We start from the raw sequence: 24,211 nt of genomic DNA on the forward strand, positions 1-24,211 counted from the left end.
CCATGAAGTATCTTAATTTTTTGTTGCAATGGTAAATGGGATTGTTTGTTTAGTTTCTCTTTCTGAGAATTCATTATTGGTGTATAAAAAAGCCACCGATTGCCCTAGCCGGTTTGGCTCAGTAAATAGAGTGTCAGCCTCCAGATGGAATGTTCCCAGGTTCGATTCTGGTCAAGGGCACATGCGCAGGTTTTGGGCTCGATCCCCAGTAAGGGTCATGCAGGAGGCAGCCAATCAATGATTCTCTCTCATCATTGATGTCTCTATCTCGCTCTCCCTCTCCCTTCCTCTCTGAAATCAATAAAAATATATATATTTTTAAAGATATCAATTTTTGGGTGTTGATTTTGTATCCTGCTACATTGCCAAATTCATTTATTAATGTACCAGAAGGCCTTGTTTTTCTCATTATCAGCACTGAAGTTCCTGCAGTGTAGGAATTATTTAGGGAAGCAAACGTCATCCTAAGAGGAAAGATTCCATAATGAGCCACCCACTTACAGAATGAGCTCTTCACTCACTCCCGTCTTGGCTCAGCCTAAACATGGCTTATTCCTGTCCATCCACCAAAACCGGTGGGTCCTCTCTCTTGGATGCAAATCAGTTGCAAAGTGAGGTTGAAAGTCTTGCAAAGGGTGCAGGATTTTAAGAAGTCATCCAAAATGGCCTGGAGAATTGCTCCAGCCTCCAGTCACTCAGCCACACTCATAGCAGCAGAGAGGGCAGAGAGCTAATGATGGAAGGAATGAGTCCATGTGCTGCTAAGTTTAAATGGGCTCAATCCGCCTATTAAAGGAGAGGATATTCAGCATGGCTCACAAAGCAAGGTTCAACTCCATGCCTTATGCACAGGACACACCTAAACTAAAGTGGTTCCAGAAGCTAAAAATAAAGGGATAGGCACAGGTGGAATAGGCAGGTAGAAACAGAAGTAGCAGGGCTATAATTTTGACATGGAGAAGGTAGAAATTGGGCCTCTGAACTTTACATTTATGAATCTTCTTTGTCACAGTGCCAAAAGCCTCAATTTATACCCCAGGTATAATATTTGTCAATATTCTGTGTGTGTGTGTGTGTGTGTGTGTGTGTGTGTGTATCTCCCACATTCAAAGGCTGTTAAATTGCGTTGTTTACCCATATCTTCAGGAAAAAAATCACTTCTGTCGTGGTAAACAAACTGCTTCTCTATTTATAATGGTCTGGCCCTCTAGCAACTGCAGAGCGAAATTATAGCTAATTTACCTACAAATGTCAGGTGGTCATAATAATCTGGCCACTCAGTGTATATGCATCAAACAACATAGCTATTGTCTTTACAAAGTGGAAATTATAAAAGATACCAGGAGAAACAGATACAAATATACAGGGGAGGGTAAAATAACAATAATTAATAAGTAATCATACAAGAATAAACTCTGTTTCACATAATCATGACTGTAAGCCTACTTTTGCTGCACTCTGTATAGCACAAGCTGGTTGAGTAGACAGCAAGAGGCAAGAATGTAAGATGGCCAAAACATGTGCTTAAGACAGATTATGTGGCCATATTACAAACCCTCCACTCTCATATGAGAATAAATCTTAAGTATTCGTGGAATATTCACAAAATCCATTCCTTATAAGGTCACAGAGAAAGTATCTAGAACTTCCAAAAGTAGAAATATTACAAGCAACATTCTTAATGTGATAAAACGAGAAATTAGATTTCCTAAAAGTCAGTGACAAAAATAATATTATTAGCCTGACTGGAGTGGCTCAGAGCATTCACCTATGAACCAGGAAGTCACAGGTTTGATTCCTGGTCAGGGCACATGCCCAGGTTGCAGGCTCGATCCCCAGTAGGGGGCATGCAGGAGGCAGCTGATCAATGATTCTCTCTCATCATTGATGTTTCTATCTCTCCCTCTCCCTTCTTCTCTCTAAAATCAATAAAACCCCTTTTTAAAAAAACAAACACATTATTATTAGAAACCACGGGATGTATTTAAAGCAGTAATGAGAGGGCATTTCATAGCTATAATATCCATAAATATGAATAAGTGAAAGTAAGTATATTAATTTTGCAACTCAAAAACCTGAGAAAAAGCACCAAACAAACCCAAAAGAGAATGATATGGGTGTGCAGTGGATGAGCCCTCAAGGATTTTTATGCATTCCTCAAATATTTTTGATACAGTAAGAAGCAAGCAGAACCCCTTCCCCACTCAAAGGTAGATCTGTGTCTTATTCCTTCTATGATCTAGCACATGGTTTCATTATAACCTAAACCAAAATTTAGGGAAATATGAGATGCAGCAACTTGTTTTATAATTGGTTTCTTTTTCTTCTTTTATTTATTTATTTTTTTTAAGATTCCCCTGCTCCACCTCCCTCCCTACCCCCACTCTGGCACAGTTTGTGTTGAAACTTTGCCCCTTGGTGGATGTCTGCCTATTTAAAGGGTCTTGTCCTTGCCCCAGGAGTCCTTTCTGTCTGTTTTCAATGTTTCTGTCTATGTCTGTGTCTGATAGTTGGTACTATTCTCGATTCTGACAGAACCTGTAATAAACTGGGAGCACTAGGTGGGTGAGCATCATGTCCCATCATCACTTGGCTCCCTGCACATGCCTGCAACCCATCTGTCTGTTCATCCATTCGTCTGTCCATCCAGTTAGCCACTGGCTGTCAAGAGCCTGCTAAGTGCCCCAAGCCCCGTGGGCAACCGGAAGAGAACAGAAGCAGGCCAGAGGCTGGGTGTCAGCCAGGCCCTGGAGAGCCTCCATTTATTCATCTATGAGTCGGGGAGCCATGAGGTTGGGGGAGACTCCTCCACTTCCTGCCCCACTTCCTTGTCCTTACCCGGCATCTTCCCTTCCTGGAACAGGCCGCCCCCTCCTAAACCCAATGCTCTCTCAGCGCCAGCTCTGTGGAAAGCAAATCAGCTGTGTTTCTCACTTCCCCACCGCCTATCCCCTCCAGTTCCCAGGGAGCAGGCTTCTCTGTCTATCTCTGGCTTCTTCTCAGTGTTCCAGCTATGCCCCGGGAGACCAGTCAGCCTGTGTGACACTCACGCCCTCGCATGCTCACCCATCATGTGTCTGAGTGTCAGCGACTTCTCTCCCAGCCCCAGCACTGCTCTGGCCCCATGGGGAGAACGGGGCCTAATTTTTCTGTAAACAGCTCGTTTGAGGGTCAGTATTTTCAGCTCTACCGGAACAGTCTCTGACACAATGACGACTCAACTGCGCTCTTTAGTCAAAAGCAGACGCAGACCATGTGTAAGCAGACGTGGCTGTATGCCAACAAAACCTTACTCGTGGACACTGAAAGCTGAATTTCATATCATTTACATGTGTCATAGAATATTCTTCTTTTGATTTTTTTCCAAGCATTTAAAAATGTCAAAAATCACTCTTACCTCACAGGCCAATTAGAAACAACTGGCTGGCTGTCATTTGTCAGGACCCCTCCCTCCACCCCCACCCCAGAAGTCATTGTCCAGGACTGCCTCACCCCCCACATCAGGAGGGCATCCTCCACATCCGCTGTGTACAGATCATATGTGGTTGCTTCACCCTACAACAGCAGAGTTGAGCTGTTGCAACAGAGCCCAAATATTTATTACTTGGCCCTTCATAGAACAAGTTTGCCGCCCCTGATTCACAAAGTCATTTCATCCTTCCCTTGGGAGGCAGGGGTTTTCTCCCTAATTTTACAGGAGAGGAATCTGAAACCAGTTGGTCCCAATTAACACAGCGGACAGTAGCCTTATACCTCCAGCCCTCCCAGGAAGGCCAGGGGTTATTTCCCGACATTTCCACGCAGGAAAACCCCAGCCCTGACTCGATGTCCTAGGGCTGTTTGCTCAGCAGACAAGGTGGAGCAGATCCTCCCATGTCCATGATGGCCTAATATTTGCCCATGTTCTTTTACCAATCTCAGCCTCTCCTGGCAACATCAGTTACTTTGGATCACGGGCCACCTGGGCAGGGACATTACCCACAGGGCCCCTTGCTCCATGCAGGCCTGGCACAGCCGTAGGACACCTCTAAGGCCTCCTCTCCCGGGTCTGACTATTGTCCATGTCCCCAGAGGGGCACCACCTGTCAGAGGGCTTGGGCCACGCACTCCTTTATGTAGAAAGGTACCCAGGAACATGGAGAACACTTGGGAGAATAATTGCTTGGGTTCCAAGCAATGGGGCCACCATGCCAACCCCAGCTTTCAGTTGCTGCTGGGTGTCTCGTTCTCTTCCCCACCCGACTGAACTGGGAGGCCAGGAAGTGGCAGATGATCTCGCTCTGTCCGTCAGCCCCGTCTTTATGATCCATGATGGCCTAATATTTGCCAATGTTCTTTACCAATCTCAGCCTCTCCTGGCAACATCAGTTACTCTTTCAACTCAGTGCCTGGCCCTGACCAGACACAAGAAATCTTGAAGTCCTCTGTGGCTCATGGTCTGAGGGGGAAACAGAGGCTTCACCCAGAGGTGGCATTGGAGAGGGAGGTAGCATCGAGGCCACAGGAGGTGGCAGGCGACCGAGTGGGCTGAGAGGGCTTCCAATCTTGGCCAAAATGGACCGCCAGGGCCTGTCAGAGACTCTCAGGGAAGGTGAAGTCTCTGAAGCTAGAATGGTGCCAGGCACACAGCAGGTGGTCAATCAGTTGTTATCACGTGAATGAATGAATGAATGCATATGAACCATAAACACTTGGGAAGTGAGGTCCCTGTGGCTGCAAGATCAGGAAAACAGAGACAGCCAACCCCACAACCTAGACCAAGTCACAAGTTTCCTTCGAGAAAGGATGAGCATAAGTAAATCTGGAGATGATGTTATGCCAGGTCTGGCCATGTCAGCCTGGCTGGAAGGACCACCATGCATGACCAGGCTGGGGAACTTCTCTCCAGGGGATCCTGACCCAGGGCTCACCTGTCACCATGGGAGATGGGCGAGTGAGGTTGCCTTTTTAGCTCATTCCACAGGGCTTTGGGTTCTGACATCTGAAAACAAAACGTTATTTGCCTAATGCGATCTGTTTCAAGGCTTGTTCCGCTTTTGGGTTGGATGCGCCAGAGGCCAGGTATGAACTCAGAGGGATTGGGCCAGGGTGTACAGGCACCCCGAAAAGTCCTTGCCCGACTCCAGGCACTAAGAATGGGTCTGAAGAAGGAGCCCAGGCCTCAGGTACTGAGTCGGACAGGCAGGGCATAGGCTGGGAATGGGAGCCCGGGGCCACATCAACCACCTGCTCTCAGACTTCAGGGAGGTTGGCTGACCTCTGCACCTCGGTTTCCTCATCTAAAATGGGAATGGCACGTCTGTCTGTTTCTTAGAGGAGAAAAGCCCACAGTGAACCTGAGGTGGGGCCAGTACATACCATAGTCATTGTATGATGTTATCTTTTTTTTTTTTCCAATTGAATTTATTGAGGTGACATTGGTTAATAATAGCATACAGGTTTCAGGTGCACACTTAAACAATATATTATCTGTACATCATCACCATTCTTCTTAAAATATTTACCATGAATCCCAACCGAGAAAAGAGCCATCCTGTTTACATAGAATATGCACCTTCTAGAAATTTCTGGCTAGGTAGGATGCTCAATCATGAATGTCTCCAGTTTTAAAAACTTTTTTGACTCAAAAGAAGAACCTCAGAGACAGGAGCAGTTGGAAGACCACCAGACAGCCCCTGCCCTGCTCTCAGCATCTCTGGCAGAGTGGGAACCACCTGTCCGGCACACGGTGCCCCCCGGGTCCTGGCCTGCTCTGCCCACCAGAGGACAGTGCGTTAAACCATGACCGGAGTGCAAGGTTGAATTATAGGGTTATCTCGTTATGTTTTTTTTTTTCTGTTCGGTAAACTTTTAGTGTAGCTCTACATATTTTTTCCAAAGTGTATGCTTGTATTAGAAACGTGTGTTTTATGTCATAAAAGGGGAAAACGTGTTTGCAAGAAAGCCCAGACCTTTCCCGCAAAATCCAGGGCTACGGGTTTTCTGGCCTGGCGGGCAAATGGCATAAACATGCAGCCTCCCTAGACCCAAGGCCAGATTACATCGCATCATTGCTGGCACCCGATTCCCGCTTCCTCCCTCCTGTCCACCCCCAGTCTCACATGACCCCCCAGGCACACCAGCCGCTCTGGTGCGTGGAGGCCATCCCTGCAAGTGCTCCTGGCCAGCCCGGGAGCAGCCACACAATAGCTCCCCTCGAAGGCCAGGCCAGCGTTGTTTCCTCCTCCTCGGATGTATAATAGCACCAACCGGATATTTTTAGATCGGCTTTGAAAAGTCGCAGTGTGCTGAGACCACATACCAGACGCATGAAGTCACCCAGGCCCCGCACGGGTAATTGCAGAACCAGAGAGCAAGCGGGCCCCACATCCCCAAAACGTTCCCTCTTGTCCCCAGGATGCCAGGCCTGGCTGTTTCCTTAGAAATTGCCACGATGACTTGTCCCACGTTCAAAAAGGACCACTATGGCTCTTCAGGGTGCGAATGTGCATGTCTGGGCTGCCTGGTGGCAGGCCCTGGACCTGGGTGCTGCCAGGATCCCGGCAGAGAGAGGCCCGTTGCTCCAGGAAGGAGCCCACACGGGACTGGGCACTGCTTCGCCATCTGCTTGTAGTTAGGACAGGCAGGACTCTGCAGGCTCACCCGCAGGAGTTCATTTTAGCACAGAGCAGGCCTGTTCTCAGCTCAGATGCCACCCCGCAGGCTCTGGTAAGCATGGAATGGAAGGAGATAGAGCCGCTGTCTGCATTTCTAGGAGGGGTGCCTTGAGAACCCACAGGCTTTGCCCCAAACAACAAACATAGTTCTAAGTCTGAACTTAGGCAAAACTGGAGAGTAAACCTAGAAAGACAGTTTTCTTCCCCAGAGGAGCCCTCAGCACTACAGCAGACGTGGGGGCCCTCATAACCAGGGGTGGGGAGCGGGGGGAGTCCAGTGAGACTCAGACCGCCTGGCCGTGCAAACCCCTTGTACCTGCATCTGTGTGTAGCAGTGCTGCTCAGCCTGGGTGACTCAGCCACCTCTGGGGGCGTTTTTGGTTGTCCCACATGCACTGATATCTAGCAGGTAGAAACCAGGGGCACTGCTCAATATCCGACAGTGCCCAGGAGGGCCTAAGTGTCAGCAGTGCCCAGGCCAGGAGCCCACTGGGTTCCAGACACTTGGGAGAGAAGGGCAGACCCAGGGCTGGTGCACAGCTGCTGGCCAACAGCTTGGTCACATGCGTCAGGACCTGGTGACAAGCCCCAGTGTGTAATCAGTCCCACCAAAGATTTTGTCAAAACCCACCCGGTGATGAACCCTGAGATAGCGTTTGTGAAGAAGTGGGTTGGGCTCTGTGGCTGCTGTCTGACTCAGGAAAGCGCCTTCTCAGGCTGGGTTGCACTTCCGAAAGGCCACTGGAGCCCCCCAAAGCACCTAGCTGATGCTCCCGCCCTGAGCAACCCCCCTTCATAGTATGGGGCCAGGTTGCTTCTCTGGGGCCTTCCTTTCATTGTCACTCTCCTACTTGATGACTTGGCTGTTGACTCAGGTTTTACAGGGAAGTCTGTTGCCCAGGTCTGGAGCTCCTGGAGCAATGGAGCAGGAAATCGCTCATCCCGAGACCCCATCAGCCAGGAGCATGATTGGCATGTGGGCCCGGACTGGTCTCCCATCCTGCCTCAAGCTGTGCTGAATGGAGCCATTCTCCAAGGAAATGTGCTAGGCCTTCCCACAGATGCTTTTTTATGGGGTTTCTGCCTCAGGCTGCCCCATTAGGAGCTCCGATCAATAATCCATCTGCATCCATCCCTTGCAGAATGAGGCCTTCAAGAAAATACAGTCTCCTCTCCACGTCAGCACTTCTCCCTGTTCTGTGAGCCTGCAAGTCTGGCTGCCTCTCCCCACCCTGCCCTTGACCACCTGCCCCACCAGCAGACCTTGCAGTGGCCTTGCCCCCTTCTCCCTGCTGCCCTTGCCCACAGTCAGCTCCCCACACAGCTCAGCCTCCTCAAATGGGAATATTGTCAGTTTGACACCCTTCTCACTGCCACCAAGCTTTCCCCATTTGACTCTGGGGTGTTACCCCCATCATTATCCCTTCCCCAGCCCCACCTCTGCCAGCCTCCCTCTCCCTAAAACAGTGAACCCCACTCCCAAGCATCTTCCCTACCCTGTGTTCCCTCAAGGCTCCATCATATCCTCTCTGTGTCTGTTTACCCCTCGGGGGACAGTGGGTCCTGTGTGGGAAGGGGGCAGTCTGGGAACCTAGGCAGGGGGGAGGGTGTGTTCCCATTTGTTATCTGGGTGGTGGTCCCATGGGAGGCTCCAGGGGGACCCCACTGGATTGCAGGCTCCGTGCACTATGCATACTTTCCTCTTCATTTTGGGAATGCAGCCCTGATTTATGCCACAACCTGGGAGAACCCCAAAAACATTATGCTGAATGAAAACAGACACAAAAGACCACAGAGACTATGCCCCACTTAGTGGAGACAGAAAGCAGATTAGAGGTTGCCAGGGATTAGGAGAGGAATTATGGGGAGCGACTCCTAATGGGATTTCCTTTTAGGGTGGTGAAATGTTCTAGAACTAGGTAGAGGTGACAACATTCTGCATCCTGTACAACATTCTGCATGTCCTAAATGCCACTGAATTCTTCACTTTAAAATGGTTAGTTTTATGTTGTATCAATTTTACCCCAATTTTAAAAAACTTGCTGTGAACTGCTTGTCATCCCACAGAATTGCAGGATCCCTCCAGGGTGGGACCTGTCCTCACCTCTGCTCCCTCACATCCAGCCTGGTGCCCTCCTGGAGCCCAGAGCTCATATCTTACCAGGGCCTGGCAGATTCCTTCTGGAAGGAGCCAGACAGTAAATGTTTTTGGCTTTGCAGGCCAGATGGTCTCTATCTCAGCCACCCTGCCTTCGCAGCTCAGAGGCAGCCTCGGACAATCCGTTAATGAATAGGCTGACTGTGTGCCAGGAAAACCTCATTTATGGACACTGAGTCGTGAATAGAATTTTCGCATGTCAGGAAACACTACTCTTCTTTGGGTTGTTTTTAAAGCCATTTACAAATGTGAAAACCACTCTTGCCTTGTAGGCAATACAAAAACATGCAGCAGACTGGAGTATGCTGTATAAACAATTATGACTGGGAAAGCATTCCAATGATTGTAATTTTTAATGTCCGACACTTAAAACTTTAGCCTCTCCCACAACCCAAACATAGAGATAACGAGTGAGTACATTGGAGCGCACCTGGACTGCACAACTTTGTTCTCTAGCTGTCACCTGGGCCACTGAGTGACTTCCAGCACGCAGGCGTCCGAAATGCCCAGAGGGAGCTCTGCGGCTCCAGCCTGAGGCCTGTAGGAACTTCATCCTCACCACCTGAAAACTTATTTTTGTTTTCCTCGCAGGCTTTTGGAAACGCCAAAACAGCCCACAACAACAATTCGAGTCGATTTGGAAAATTCATCCAGGTCAACTACCTAGAGAGTGGCATCGTGAGAGGGTGAGTTGACAGCCACCTATACTGTGCACTCCAGCCTTAGTGTGGGATCCTGGGCAACCCAGCAGCGGGGAGCCAGCCCAAGAGCTACATTTGTGAATCCTACAGGAAGCCAGTGGGATTTTAAGTCCTTGATGTGAAGATCTGAGCATTGGTCAAGGTGGGAAGTGAAGGTGTGGGAGGGTAGCACTTTGGTAACTGACCCTGCCGGCCCCAGGGCATTGAGTGTGGGTTCAGGCACCAATGGAGTAAGTGCAATGAACTGTAGGTACTAGTGTGGTGGGGTTTGCCAAGAACAGGCAAGGACAGACCAACCCGTTTCTTGGTATTGATGAGGTTTCTAATTCGGTCGGTCTGGGATGCCATAGGCAGAGTCGCTGTGGATTCTGGCACTTGCTAAATGTGTCTCTTTAGCCAGAAGTATATGTGATCTTGGATAGCAAAATGAGGCAGTTGTCCAGAGAAGGGTGGGTGGATGGATGGATGGATGGATGGATGGATGAGTGGGTAGGCAGTAACTGGATTGTGAAATTGTTTGCCTGGTGGAAGTTAAAATAGACCAACATTTTGTGCCAGAAATGTGAGTTCTTTAGGTGGGGACATAGTTACTTCAACTAAATGTAACACTGAAATTGTGCTTACTTGTGCTCTGAGCACTGGTAATGCCTATGAAACTATCTGGCAGCATTGTACAATGAATTACTGTTATAAAGAATTATATATTTTGTTATAGTTTTTAAGCCATAGCATCATTTCTAAATTCAGTTCTGTAGGATTTTATTTTTCCTTTAAAAAATGTATATTCTGGCCCGGCCAGTGTGGTTCAGTGGTTGAGCATTAACCTATGAACCAGAAGGTCACGGTTCAATTCCCTGTTAGGGCACAGGCCTGGGTTGCGGGCTCCATCCCAGTAGGGGATATGCAAGAGGCAGCCCATTCATGATTCTCTCTCGTCATTGATGCTTCTATCTCTCCCTCTCCCTTCCTCTCTGAAATCAATAAGAATATATTTTTTAAAAAATTAAAAATGTATATTCTGTATAGTTTGCATTGTTAAACAAAATTTAATTGTGATTTAATACTGTGTAGTGTTTTGGGGTTGGTTTTTTTGTTTTTTTGTCTAATCCTCACTGGAGGATATTTTTATCCATTGACTTTTTAGAGAGTGGAAGGGAGGGAAAGAGGGAGAGAAACATCAATTAGTTGCCTCTAGGGCTGGGGATGCAACCTGCAACCCAGGAATGTGCCCTTGACAGGGAGTCGAACCCACAACCCTTCGGTTCGCAGGCCAATGTTCTAACCACTGAACCACTGGCCAGGGCTGGGGTTGTTTTTATATGCAAAGGTTTTATGAGCCAGTAAAACTATTTCAAAGTAAAAGAAAAAGAGCCATTTCAGCACAGTCCATTGCCTGGAATCCTCCTCCACATCACAACCTGGTGTGAGGGTCTGTGGTGACAGTGGAAAGATTTCAGGTGATGCTCTAAACCAGCAGTCGCCAACCTTTCGGACCTCATGGACCACCGGTTGGCGACCGCTACTCTAAACAGCAGGGTGAGAAGCCTTGGATGTTAGAGGTGGGGAGACCTGAGCACTAGGCTCCTGGAGGCTGAGAAAAGGCACCAGCACTTCAGGAGAAGAGGGGTCCTCAAATGTGGCGGGGACTGGGGAGGGATTTCAATCTAGGTTCTCCTGTTTGTCTACCTGACTGGTGATCATTCCAATCAACGTTCATATTGAAAATGTAATAGGAGCCCGGCTGGCGTGGCTCAGTGGTTGAGCGTTGACCTATGAACCAGGAGGTCACGGTTCGGTTCCCGGTCAGGGCACATGTCCAGGTTGCAGGCTCTATCCCCAGTGTGGGGAGTAGGAGGCAGCCGATCAGTGATTCTCTCCCATCATTGATATTTCTATCTTTCTCTCCCTCTCGCTTCCTCTCTGAAATCAATAAAAATATATATTTTTTAAAATCTAATATTGTTGCTAATCCTTCAACCCCTGGTTTCTTTCCTTTTTCCTGCTGCCCAAGCTGTCACAGGCAGTGGTGTGGATGAGAGGCCCTCAATAAATGGTCTGCTCTGCTCCGCAGTCCTCAGGGGTGCTCAGCAGCTGGTGATTCTCCCCACCTCCTCAGCTCCCCTCCCAAGCCGTCCAAAGGTCCCTCCCCGAGCACTGCTGGGCTCCAGCTTGGCACCTTCATGGGCACCACCACTCACCCACAGGGTATGTGCCCCAATTAATCAGAGACACCTGGAGCCACCCACTTGCCCCACAGTCCTCACCTTTTCTCCACAAAGACCCTCACTCCTGATTTAAAGGGGTTTTTTCTTGCACATTTGCCCAGAGTATCTGAATGGCAGAAAATATAGATACATACTAATTGTACAGTTGCAGGGGCTCCCTTGGGGAAAGTAGACATGCCGAGAGGCTGCCTCATGTTTGCCTGGGTCCTGGGCTGGCTCTACAGGCCTCAGGCTGGACGCCAGAGCCTTTGCTCCCAGTGGCACTGCTTTCCCCATCTGCCCCCCTGCTCTCTCCTTCGCATGGTCTCCATTTGGTGACCTGTGGTTTCGGTAACAAAGCACCACAAACCGGTGGCTTACACCAACAGGAATTTCTTCTCTCGTGGTTCCGGAGGCCAGAAGTCTGAGATCAAGGTGTCGGCAGGGCCCCGCCTCCTCTGGAGGCTGTAGGAGAGGATCCTCTCTGCCTCTTGCAGCTTCTGGCGGCCCCAGGCTTCCTTGGCTTGTGCCTGCATCACTCCAGTCTCTGCCTCCATATTCACACAGCCTTCCCCTCGGTGTCTCTGTGTGGCCTCTTCTGTCTTTTCGGACATTTGTCATTGGGTTTAGTACCCATGGAGATAATCCTGGATAATCTTACCTTGAGATCCTTCACTTGATTGCATCTGCAAAGACATTTTCCAAATAAGATTCCAGTCACAGGTTCCAAGCGTATACGCGTATCTTCTGGGGGCTACCATGTGGCCCAGCAAGGGTTGGCCATAACCAAAGAGCCCAGCCACTACAGGCACCCATCAAGCTCAGGCCAGTGGCCCTGAGTAGCCGGTCTCATAGACTAGCTTTTGAGAGTCATATCTGTGGCCTGAATTCAGGAAAGGAAGTCCCCTCTTGGCCCACGACCATGGCCTGCCCACGCTCTGAGGAGGGAGGTGTACTTCCCGTCCAGGGAGCCGCTCACAAGGATCGGTCGCAGACCTTGTTCTGCTTTTGGGCAGGTGACACTTCTTGATGCCATTTCCTGCCGAGGCTAAGGGTCAAGGGCAGTCCAAGCCTTCCCCCAGTTCTCCAGTTTGTAAGACCTAGTCTTCCTGTGGGTTCAGGGCCTCAGTGCCGGGGGATTCCTGGCTACCTACTAACCGCCGTAGGTACCTGGGTCTCCAAGATCATCAGAAGAAAGAGGCTGCCCTATCGGGTTTGGCTTAGTGGATAGAGCGTCAGCCTGCGGACAGAAGGGTCCTGGGTTCAATTTCAGTCAAGGGCACGTATCTTGGTTGCAGGCTCCTCCCCAGCCCTGCTGGTCAAGGTGCGTGCAGGAGGCAACCAATCAATGTGTTTCTCTCACATCGATGTTTCTCTCTTCCACTCTCTCTAAAAATCAATGGAAAAATATCCTCCAGTGAGGATGAACAAAAAAACAAAAAAAGAAGAAGAAAGAGGCTGGTTCAATTTCAGTCAAGGGCGTGTATCTTGGTTGCAGGCTCCTCCCCAGCCCTGCTGGTCAAGGTGCGTGCAGGAGGCAACCAATCAATGTGTTTCTCTCACATCGATGTTTCTCTCTTCCACTCTCTCTAAAAATCAATGGAAAAATATCCTCCAGTGAGGATGAACAAAAAAACAAAAAAAGAAGAAGAAAGAGGCTGTTGTCAGTGAAATGACAGCTCCCTGCTGGGAGGGGTTGCCATTCTCCCCCATCTGCTGACACAGTCCAGGAAATTGGCCACAGGTTGAAATTCCAACAGTCGTCTGATTCTGGAACCAGGGCAGCCTCCCGTGCCAGGAAAACAAACTGCTGCTCACTAAAATAGTTACCAGCCAGGGGCAGGAATAGAAGAGAACGTGGGTTTGAAAGAAGAGAGAACACAGGCCACGCCCTTGGAAACCCACTTGTGCATGGAGTAGGCGTGTGTCTTGTTCAAGGCTGCACACAGATGACTGCCATCCTGGAAGGACAGGCCAGCTGATCCAGCAAGTGATGGACCAGGGCCCGGCCCTGCCACCCCTGGGGCACCGGCTGCCTCTCCTGTAATTAGGATGGGCTCGGATGAAGTTGGCCCACACACCCGCCCGGCTACCTTACTTGTTAATAGTGGATCCCGTGAGAGACAGGCCCCTCCGACCCCAGTGGGTGTGGAGGCAGCAGGGCCCATGCCAGGCTCCGGTCCCTGCTGGGCCACCTCCCTCCTGTGGGGTCCCCAACAGCGTGTAGCCTCTCCAACTTTAGTACCTCATTCATTAACAGGAGCCCCAGTGCCCACCTCGAAGGAATGGGAGGAGTCAATGTGTTAAATCCTATGAAACAGTGCCTGGAACGTTTGCCATCACTACTCTTAGTGTTGATAGTGTGGCTGTAGAGGTGCCCGGTCCCTGCCACGGCACCCACATAGCCTCATGGACCCATGTCCATCAGATGTCCATCAAATGGCTAACAAAATGTGGTGTGTCCACATATGTAAAATATTATTCAGCCATAAGGAGGAATGAATGCTGCATGCTACAATGTGACTCAGCCTCAGAATCACTGGGCTGAGTGAGAGAAGTCAGACACAGTATACATACTGATGATTCTGTTTCTTTAAAATTCTAGAAAATCCAAACTAATCTCAAGTGGGGCTGGTCGGTGGCTGCTTGGGGATGAGGAGTGGGGAGGAATGATACAGGGGCCAAGGAAATTTTTCTGGGTGGTGGATGTGTTCTCTATCTTGATCATGGTGGTGGGTTTCATGGGTGTTTGCATTTGTCACAGCTCATCAAAGGGCACACTTTAAGTTCATTGTGCATCGATTACTCTTAATAAAGCTGCTTTAACATGATATGGGACCAGGCCCGGTGGCTCAGTTGGTTGGAGCGTCATCCTGGTTGTGGGTTTGATTCCTGGTCAGGGCACATACCTAGCTTGCAAGCACATACAATTGATGTTTCTCTCACATTGATGTTTCTTTCTCACTCACTCGCCCCCTGCCGCCCCACTCCTCTCTCTATAAAATAAAAAAGTAATAAAAACATATCCTTAGGGGGAGATTTAAAATAAATAAATAAAGATATGGATTACGAAAGGACCCAGTCAAAACTTATCACATTGTGCCCTAACCGGTTTGACTCAGTGGATGGAGCGTCGGCCTGCAGACTGGAGGGTCCCAGGTTCGATTCTGGTCAGGGGCATGTACCTTGGTTGCAGGCACATCCCCAGTAGGGAGTGTGCAGGAGGCGGCTGATCGATGTTTCTTTCTCGTCGATATTTCTGACTCTCTATCCCTCTCCCTTCCTCTCTGTAAAAAATCAATAAAATATATTTTTTTTAAAAAATCACATTGTACCCTTTGTGCACCGTTTATTCAATAAAGCTGTAAAAAGAATAGAAAAATGAATTTGTTATCATCTTATATTTAGATTATGAATTGGAGAAACATTTAATTGCTAGGGAGATGGTGGAAGCAGGGGAGAGCTTCCTGAAACATCCAGGCTCACATGGGTGCAGTCGCTCCAGTCCCCGCCTCCCTGGAGGAAGGTTCCCCATGATGCCTCCGGGCTTCTGTGATCTGGTCTAGGGAGAAGTGGCCAGCCCAAGTTCCTTTTTTTTATTTTTATTTTTGTTAATCCTCACCCGAGGATATTTTTCCATTGATTTTTAGGGAGAGCGGTGGAAGAGAGAGGGAAAGACAGAAACATTGATGTCACAGAAACACATCGTTTGGTTGCCTCCTGCACAAGCCCTGACCAGGGCCCAGGCTGGGGAGGAGCCTGCAACCAAGGTACATGCCCTTGATCAGAATCGAACCCAGGACCCTTTGGTCTGCCGGCCAGGGCTCTATCCACTGAGCCAAACCAGCTAGGGCCCAAGTTCTTTGTTTTTATAGATGGTGGTCATAGGGCAAGGCAACATTTAGGATATTTGTTTTTGCGACATTTAGATTGATTTACAACATTCAGTGTGATTATATTTACATTTAGGGTGATTATATCAACATACCTGTATATATATGTTTTGTGTTGAAGGAAGTTAATGCACAGCTGGCTTTATCATGGGTAACAAGTTATTCTAGTTCTTTAAGGAGATAATTAAAATGGAATGATTTACTCTTTCTTTTTCCTTTCATGACAGAGCTGTTGTTGAAAAATACCTGCTTGAAAAGTCTCGTCTGGTCTCTCAGGAGAAGGATGAGAGGTAGGAGATCTCCTCCATGAGCATCTGCTCTGCCTTCCGCACAGAGGAGAGAAGCAGACATCCTGAGATCAGGGACTCTCCCAGGAGGCCAGGCACAACTCCCCAGTGCACGCGGCCTGCTGTGTAGCCCCGAGCCTCGTGCTCACACCCCCTAAGTCACCTTTTGTGCTTAGTTGTGTGCCTCCCTAGGGCTTTTACCCATGTGCTTAGATTAGAGGCATCTCTAATGACCTGTGAGGGAGACACACATCCACCACTACCACCCCCCTGGAGAAATCTCACTGGAGAAGCTCATGTTTGGGGAGGTTTTTTTGTTTGTTTTTTTGGTAAGAGAACATGTATTTGGTAAAATCACAGCGTGGGGGAAGATAATTCATAGAAGAGACGGACTAAGGAAATGAGTTATGGTGGCAAAGGAAGGGCCCTAGGAGTTTGGGAGTGAGCGCCTGGGGGAAGGAGAAGGGAGGAGAGGAGGAAGAGAAGGAGAAGCAGGGGAGGGAGGGAAATGGAAGGCACAGGGATGCTCCTGGGAGGGAGAGCAAGGGGGAGGGTTTTTTTAAACATACTAAGAACCGACTTACTGTCTTAAATTGAGACAATATATTTGAAGTGCTTTTTCCCCCTGGTGTGTTCTCCAAAGCAATATTAGTAGCGGTTTTGAGGAGTTACTGTTGCTTGGCTTCCAAAAATGACTTTTTTCCCCGAATCTTGACCTGCAGAAACTACCACGTGTTTTATTATTTGTTACTTGGCGTCAGCGAGGAAGAGCGACAAGAATTTCAGCTCAAACAGCCTGAAGATTATTTCTACCTCAACCAGGTAAACACCAAGCCCTCGCCACAAACACCGCCTCTGTTCCCCGTAGGCTGTTTACGCTCCGCCAGGTCAGAGGCCGTCTGCCTTGGCCCTCTCCGGCCCCCAGGCCGGCTCCAAGGAGGCCCACAGGAGGCAGCATAAAGGAGCCCATTCATTCCCCATGTCCTGGGCCCTGCCCCATCAGTTCCAGCCAAAACCATTCCCACACGCCGCCACCCTCTCTGACCCAGAAATACCCAGAGTGTCGATGACTTTGTTTTTTAGCATAACTTGAAGATCGAAGACGGAGAAGACCTGAAACATGACTTTGAAAGACTCAAGCAGGCCATGGAGATGGTGGGCTTCCTTCCCGCCACCAAGAAACAGTAAGTGGGCTGGCCAGCCATCCCGCCGTCTCCACGTGGGCACTCCCAGGTCTCACTGGTCACTCTCTGAGATGTGATTGACACCCCCATTGGGAGCTGCACGAAGGAGGCTAGCCCAGTGACAATAGCACATGGGAAGGGACTCTCATCATTAGTCATTTGGAGATGCCAGTTGAAACCACAGGGGCTTTTGCCAACAAACTGTACCTTAAAAATGGCTGTGGTGGTAGATTTTATATGATGTGTATTTTACACCATTAAAAATGTTTTAATGTTTGACATCCACACTGGGTACTCTCCACACCTGCCAGTATATCCAGCAAGAACACCCTCACTGCTGGGGGAGTGCAGATTGGGCCAACCACTTTGGAAAACTATTTGGCTGTTTTCTGCTACAGCTGTGTGTACACAACGAAACGCATACATTTGCTCACGCTAAGACACGCACACAGATGCACACAACAGCCTCCTTTATAACAGCCCCAAAGCCTGGGAACCACCCCCCAAAATGCCCACCAACAGAAGATTAAATAAATAAATGTCAATCTATCCAGGCAAGGGTCAGCAAACATTCTGGAGAGGGCCAGAGAGTAAATATTTTCAGCTTCCTGAGCCAGACAGTCTCTGTTACATGTTCTTCTCTGCATTTCATTTTGCTTTTTAATAACCATTTAAAAACCAAACCAAAAACTTAGCTCAGGGGCCATACAGAAATGGGCCCAAGTTTGCCAACTCTTGGGCTACTCCACACAGTAGTGGTTTTCACTGGAGATGCCGATTCTGTGCCCAGGGGGGGCCCTTGTCTGGAGACATATTTAGTTGTCACACCGCATGAGCGTGCGATGCTGCTCAATATCACACAGTGCCCAGGACACCCTCCATCCCCAGCAAAGAACAATCTGGCCCCTGGTGCCAGCAGTGCCAAGGCTGAGAGATGCTGGTCTGTAGCATTGAGAGTGAACAGACCAAGACTATGTGCAGTACCCGCATCATAGCCCCACATCACAGTTTTTCAGTGACGGGCCAGATACAAGTACATGCGATGATTTCCTGGACATTAAGTTCATGGATGATGTTAGATTTCAGGACAACAATTCAGCTCTGTGGGGCTAGGTGGTTCCAGGACCAGGAATGTTATATTCCTTGGTCTGAGTGCTAATTAACGAGGATCTGTACATTTTGTGGTAATACATCTCTACACTTAGGAATTGTGTAGTTTTTTGCATGTATACCTTATGCCTCCATAAAAATATTTTTTAGCCCCGCCTTACAACGAAAAATAGAGATATCTGTCTATCAAGTCACATGGCATAGAGAGAGTCCCTGACAAAGGGATTCGATGTTTTTCAAACTTTGTGTGTTTGATGGTGTTTCAAATTCAGCCCAGTTGGCTGGACGCCTCCATCATCTCACAATTGTGGAAACTGCCCCAATCGAACCTCCTTTTCTCTCCCAGGATTTTTTCTGTGCTCTCGGCCATCCTGTATCTGGGCAACGTCACGTACAAGAAAAGAGCCACGGGCCGAGACGAAGGCCTGGAGGTCGGGCCCCCCAAGGTGCTGGACACGCTGTCACAGCTTCTGAAGGTACTACTCCCTGTTCTCAGCCACTGTGGGTTGTGCTGGGACAGCTCAGGGCCTGTGGCCTCAGAGGGCCCAGAACTTCCTGCATTGGCTGTGCTTCTGTAAACCAAGGCCCGCGCCTGCTTCCTCACACCATCTCTGCAAAGTCCCTTCCTCATTTCTGAGGGACTCCCCGCTGGACAGAGACACCTCCCACCTCAGCTCCTCATGCAAAAGGCTCTTTAAAAACCATAGTTTGATCAGCGAGGTCATTTTCTCATCGGACCCACCATCCCCTTGTTCCCTGGTTCTCAACCCCAGGGCAGTGTCTGGAGGCATTTTTGGTTGTCACAACTTGGGGGCTACTGTCATCTAGTGGGTGAAGGCCATGGGTGCTGCTTGACATCATATAATGCATAGGATGGCCACCCCACAGCAGAGCACGATACAGCCTCACATGTCAGTGGCCCCAAGGCTGAGAAGCCCTGCCCTCAGTCTTTCTGTTTTCTAATCGTGTGTTCCATCCCTGGCTTTTCTTAAAGGAGGAGCCCTGGCTTCTGTTGTGTTCATGGGGATGAGTAAGAACACGTATGAGGGGATCAGGGCAGCTTCCCCAGTTCCTACTCTTGACTGCTGCTGGCTTGAGGGGGCTTGGCAGTCAGGCAGGGTCAAGGCCCTTGACAACCGGCACACAGGCTGGAACAGCTATAAATGCAGGTCACCAGACAGCAGTGAACCTGAGGCCCACAGTGACACCCAGGCTGTGCAGCCTTGCACCCAGGCTGTCATCATGGGTGCTGAGCAAGCCTGTGAGTGCGATCATTCTGAAATGCACTGAGCATAATGGGTTGGCAGCCCTGAGGGTGGGCTTTGGGCCCACTTCCTGGCACAGCCCCTGGGGGTCCTTCTCTGATCTTCCTCATGCTTCAGGCCTTGTCTCAATGACACAAGAACCCACTAGACAAGTTCTCCACCCCCACCCTCCTTTTATCTCCCTCCTTGACCTTGAAACAGGTGAAGCGAGAAATCTTGGTGGAAGTTCTGACCAAAAGAAAAACAGTGACCGCCAACGACAAGCTCATCCTTCCCTACAGTCTCAGCGAGGTGAGCACTGCCCTGGGCTTTCAAGGGCATCGGGTCCCAAAACACAAGTGAGGGGAGGTCCTTTGGAAACAGCCAGCATGGTGATCTCTTTCCTGCATAGTGACGAGGGAACCCTGTGGTGCCTCTGGTTCTCAGTGAGCTCAGGCTCAGCACAGACCAGCTTAGACAGCAGACCGCAGCCTAAGAGTCAGAACTCAGGCCCTGTGTGTTCATCTCTGTGTTCCCGGCTGCTTCATGGGTATACTGGTTCTCACCAGCAGAGGCAGTGAGACCTGCAGCCAAATCCGGCCCCTACCTGCTTTTGTAAATAAAGTTTTATTGGCATGCAGCCATGCTCATTCGTTTACATGCTGCTTTCCTGCTACAGCACAGCACTAAGGAGTTGGAACAGAGACCCTATCTGGCCCGAAAGGCTGAAATGTGGGTTGTCGGGCCTTTTGCAGAAAAACTCAGTCGATCACAGAGCTAGAGCATGACCTTTACAACCATTATGTGGTCCCTAAATATTGATAAGGTGCCTCTGTCTGGCCTTTGCCCCAGCCTGGATGTGTGTGGTGTGTTTTTCCTGCGTTTTTATCTCAAGAGCAATGTGACTGCAGCTTGCAGCTTGGACAGCAGCAGGAAAGCACCTAGCCACAGGGGGGATTTTTTGCTGGTGATGGCTGCTTGGCATCTCAGAAGGGCACCATGGACAGTCTGAGCCCCCAGGGGCAAAAGTCCCCTGGAGTGTGCAGGACCCCTGCCGCCCCAGCAGCACGGCTGCTCCCGAGGCACCATGTGAAAGATGCCAGGCTACGACTCTCAAGGCTCCATTTCTTTTTTGCTTTTGCTTTTCTTTTAATATATTTTTATTGATTTCAGAGAGGAAGGGAGAGGGGGAGAGAGATAGAAGCATTCATGATGAGAGAATCATTAATCGGCTGCCTCCTGCACAGCCCACACTGGTGATCGAGCCTGCAACCAGGGCATGTGCCCTTGACCGGAATTAAACCTGGGACCCTTCAGTCCGGAGGTCGAAGCTCTATCATTGAGCCAAACCAGCTAGGGCTGTCTGTCACAATTTAGATCTGAGCACATAAAAAGAAGGAATTTCTTGCATGTAAATTAGACCTCCATAAGGCTTAAGAAAAATTGTTAAAGCCATTGCCACTTTTACAATGTTGGCCCCTGATGCTCCAAGAACAGCAAGGGGCCAGGTTTTGAACCCACTGGGCCTCCTGGCTAGTTCCCAGGCTGGCAGGCCCGGTGGCCTCCCTGAGTCTGCGTTCCAGTGTCACCAGTCCCCGGTAGCTCTGAGGAATGAGTTGGCTGAACCACAGGCTGCTGGGTCAAGGCTTTTCGGCTCATGCTTCGGTGGGCAAGGCTGTCTGAGCTGACAGGGTGGCATGCAAACTGATAAGGGAAGTGTCAGATGAGCTGGCTATTTAAAATCACTGCCTTAGCCCTGGCCAGTGTGGCTCAGTTGCTTGAGTGCCCTCCTGTGCACTGGAGGGCCACCTATACATTTCTCTCTCTTCCTCTTTCTCTTAAAAAAATAAAATCAAATCAATGCCTTGTCCTGGCCAGTGTTGTTCAGTGGTTATAGTGTCAGCCCTCGCACCAAAGGGTCTCAGGTTTGATTCCCAGTCAAGGGCATGTACCTGGGTTGCAGGATCAATTGATTGATCGATCCCCAGCCCTGATCGGGCATGTACGGGAGGCAACCAATCTATGTGTCTCTCTCTCATTGATGTTTCTCTCTCTCCACCCCCCCTCCTCCCTCCCTCCTTTCCACTCTAAAAAAGCAATGGAAAAAATATCTTCAGGTGAGAATTAACAAAAAATAAATAAAATAAAATCACTGCCTCAACTTCCCCTGTGTGCAGACCTTGGGGTGGTGCGTTCGGGCCCACCTTGCTAAGGTATGATGCTCCTCTGTGCCCACAGGCCATCACCGCCCGAGACTCCATGGCCAAGTCTCTGTACAGTGCCCTGTTCGACTGGATTGTGCTGCGCATTAACCACGCCCTCCTCAATAAGAAAGACATGGAAGAGTCTGTCTCGGTGAGTGCCCCACCCCACCCCGCCACCCAGCCAAGCTGGGCTGGGGAAGGTTGTGCCCTTGCTGCCACACAGGTGGATGGCCTGTGGCATCGGGAGCCAAGGTGGCTGGCTGTAGCCAGTGTCAGGCAAGCGGCCAGTTCCTCCCAGCCCAGGGAACAGAACAGAATGCAATTCTCGGGACCCAGCGCAAATGAAACACGGGCTCCTTGTTCAAATATTACAGGTTCCAAGGCAGCGATAGCAGGGCATGCAGCACGCCAAGCACAGCGCCCTCAGGACACGACAGAACAGGTGCTCCCAAACGAGGACCCACCAGTAACAAGTGTTTTCTCTGTTCCCCCAGTGCTTGTCCATCGGGGTCCTTGACATCTTTGGGTTTGAGGACTTCGAGAGGAACAGTTTCGAACAGTTCTGCATCAATTATGCCAACGAGCAGCTCCAGTACTACTTCAACCAGCACATTTTCAAACTAGAGCAGGTAAGGAAGTGCCATTGTCACCCGTCCAGCCCAAGGGAGGACAGGATGTGCTAGAACCGGGATCTCCCTGGGGGCCTGGATTGTCCTCAAACCTGCCCAGAATTTTTTTCTGCAAAAAAGGAAAGTCCGGGGAAAATTCCGCCCAGCCTGCGATGAGGCAAACTGTCGGGGATGTTTTCGGCCACAGGTCAATTTTGCACCGTCTCTCTGCTCCATCGTGAAAGTCCTTTAATGGGAGAGAAATGGAGTTGCCTTTAAAGTCAACAATATTTATAATCTATGTGTCTTTTCAGTTCTAAATACTCAGACATCTTTACCCACATACTACCCTTCACATTGATGATTCTGACAGGGGGAAGAACTGATGGGGTTATGTAGTTATTTAGCTGATTTTATTATTATGTTTGTTGGTCCAAATTGAGTTGAGCGGGAAGAGCAAAATACACAGTGAATTGCAAAGATTTGGATATATGGGGTTAAATTAAGTATATTATTAAAGCTATCTTCACCCATTTCTTTTTGCTTTTGTTGTTATTAATCCTCACCCGAGGATATTTTTCCCATTGCTTTTTAGAGAGAGTGGGAGGGAGGGAGGGAGGGAGAGACACACACACACATCAATGAGAGAGAGACATGTCAATAGATTGCCTCTCGCACACGCCCCGACCAGGGCCGAGGATCGAACCTGCAACCCAGGTACGTGCCCTTGATGGGGAATCAAAACCGAGACCCCTTGGTGCTCCAGTTGATGCTCTGACCACGGAGAAACACTGGCCAGGACTCTTTTTACATTTTAAAATGTGACTATGAGCAAATTTGAAGTTACATAGGTCACTTACATTATATGGCTATTATAGACATTACAGTTTCAGAGCAGGGGCCCAGGGGTCAAATCCAGCCCCACTGCCTGTTTTCATAAATAAAACTTTATTCGCACATGGACACGCCCATTTATTTACATATCATCCCTGGCTGTTTTCAAGCTACAGCAACAAAACTGAGTGATTGTGACAGAGACCATCTAACTCATACAGCCTAACATATTTACAGTCTGGCTCTTGATAAAGAACGTTTGCTGGCTTCCTCGGTGACTTTAAGTGTGATGTTAAGTACTTTGCTGTGTTAAATGTTTGAAAGTGTGTGTTCTGTTCATGTTGCTAATTATTAACTTACGTAATAATCTTATATAGTTATTAATATACTTCTATTGATATAATAATAGGTTTTTTGTTACTTACACATCCATATATATACCAGGTGTACCGGTTAATAATGCGGGTTTTTTTCAATAGATGGAGTTACACATATGTTGATATATATGCGATTTGATTATGTATGCTATTTTGTTGTATTGACCACAAGCTTTAAAACTTCATATGTCAAATTTTCTGAAGGTGTTAACATCATAGATATTTTTGCGCTTAAAAATGTTGAATTTCGTGCCCAAAAAAAAAGAGCATTTGCAGGAAATTTTAATTCATTACTTTATTTTGAAGAAAAGTGCTGCTGAAAGTTATCATATACTTTGGGAAGCTTATGGTGAACACGCTCCATCTCAAGATACTTGTGAACGCTGGTTTAAACGCTTTAAAAGTGATGATTTCAATGTGAAAGACAAAGAACATCCAGGTCAACCGAAAAAGTTTGAAGAACAACAATTACAAGCATTATTGGATGAAGATGCGTGTCAAACTCAAAAACAACTTGCAGAAAGATTAAATGTTGCTCAGCAAACAATTTCCAATCATTTACAAGCAATAGGAAAGATTTTAAAGGAAGGAAAATGGGTACCACAAATGGAAAACCGAAAAGTCATCAGTAAAATGTTGCTTCAACAACACGAAAGGAAGTCTTCTTTGCATTGAATTGTGACTGGTGATGAAAGGTGGATTTATTTTGAGAATTCCAAATGCACAAAATCCTGGGTTGATCCAGGTCAAC

At 48.6% G+C, this 24,211-nt stretch overlaps 1 protein-coding gene across 3 annotated transcripts in view; it reads left to right on the forward strand.

Annotated features, from left to right (window-relative positions):
* Positions 1 to 24,211, forward strand: part of MYO9B (myosin IXB) — an 85,808-nt gene that overhangs the window by 30,225 nt on the left and 31,372 nt on the right. For 2 of the 3 annotated variants that reach the window (XM_014538274.1, XM_014538279.1), the window contains 8 exons: positions 9,406 to 9,500; positions 15,840 to 15,902; positions 16,622 to 16,721; positions 16,983 to 17,083; positions 18,540 to 18,669; positions 19,660 to 19,749; positions 21,676 to 21,792; positions 22,136 to 22,270. In XM_014538274.1, coding sequence (XP_014393760.1) covers positions 9,406 to 9,500; positions 15,840 to 15,902; positions 16,622 to 16,721; positions 16,983 to 17,083; positions 18,540 to 18,669; positions 19,660 to 19,749; positions 21,676 to 21,792; positions 22,136 to 22,270 — 831 coding nt within the window. Of the gene's footprint in view, positions 1 to 9,405; positions 9,501 to 15,839; positions 15,903 to 16,621; positions 16,722 to 16,982; positions 17,084 to 18,539; positions 18,670 to 19,659; positions 19,750 to 21,533; positions 21,555 to 21,675; positions 21,793 to 22,135; positions 22,271 to 24,211 lie in introns of all 3 variants that reach the window. The other variant, XM_014538271.1, reaches the window with a different exon arrangement.

The sequence above is a fragment of the Myotis brandtii genome, unplaced genomic scaffold, assembly GCF_000412655.1.
Source record: "Myotis brandtii unplaced genomic scaffold, ASM41265v1 scaffold1040, whole genome shotgun sequence".
Taxonomy (NCBI): domain Eukaryota; kingdom Metazoa; phylum Chordata; class Mammalia; order Chiroptera; family Vespertilionidae; genus Myotis; species Myotis brandtii.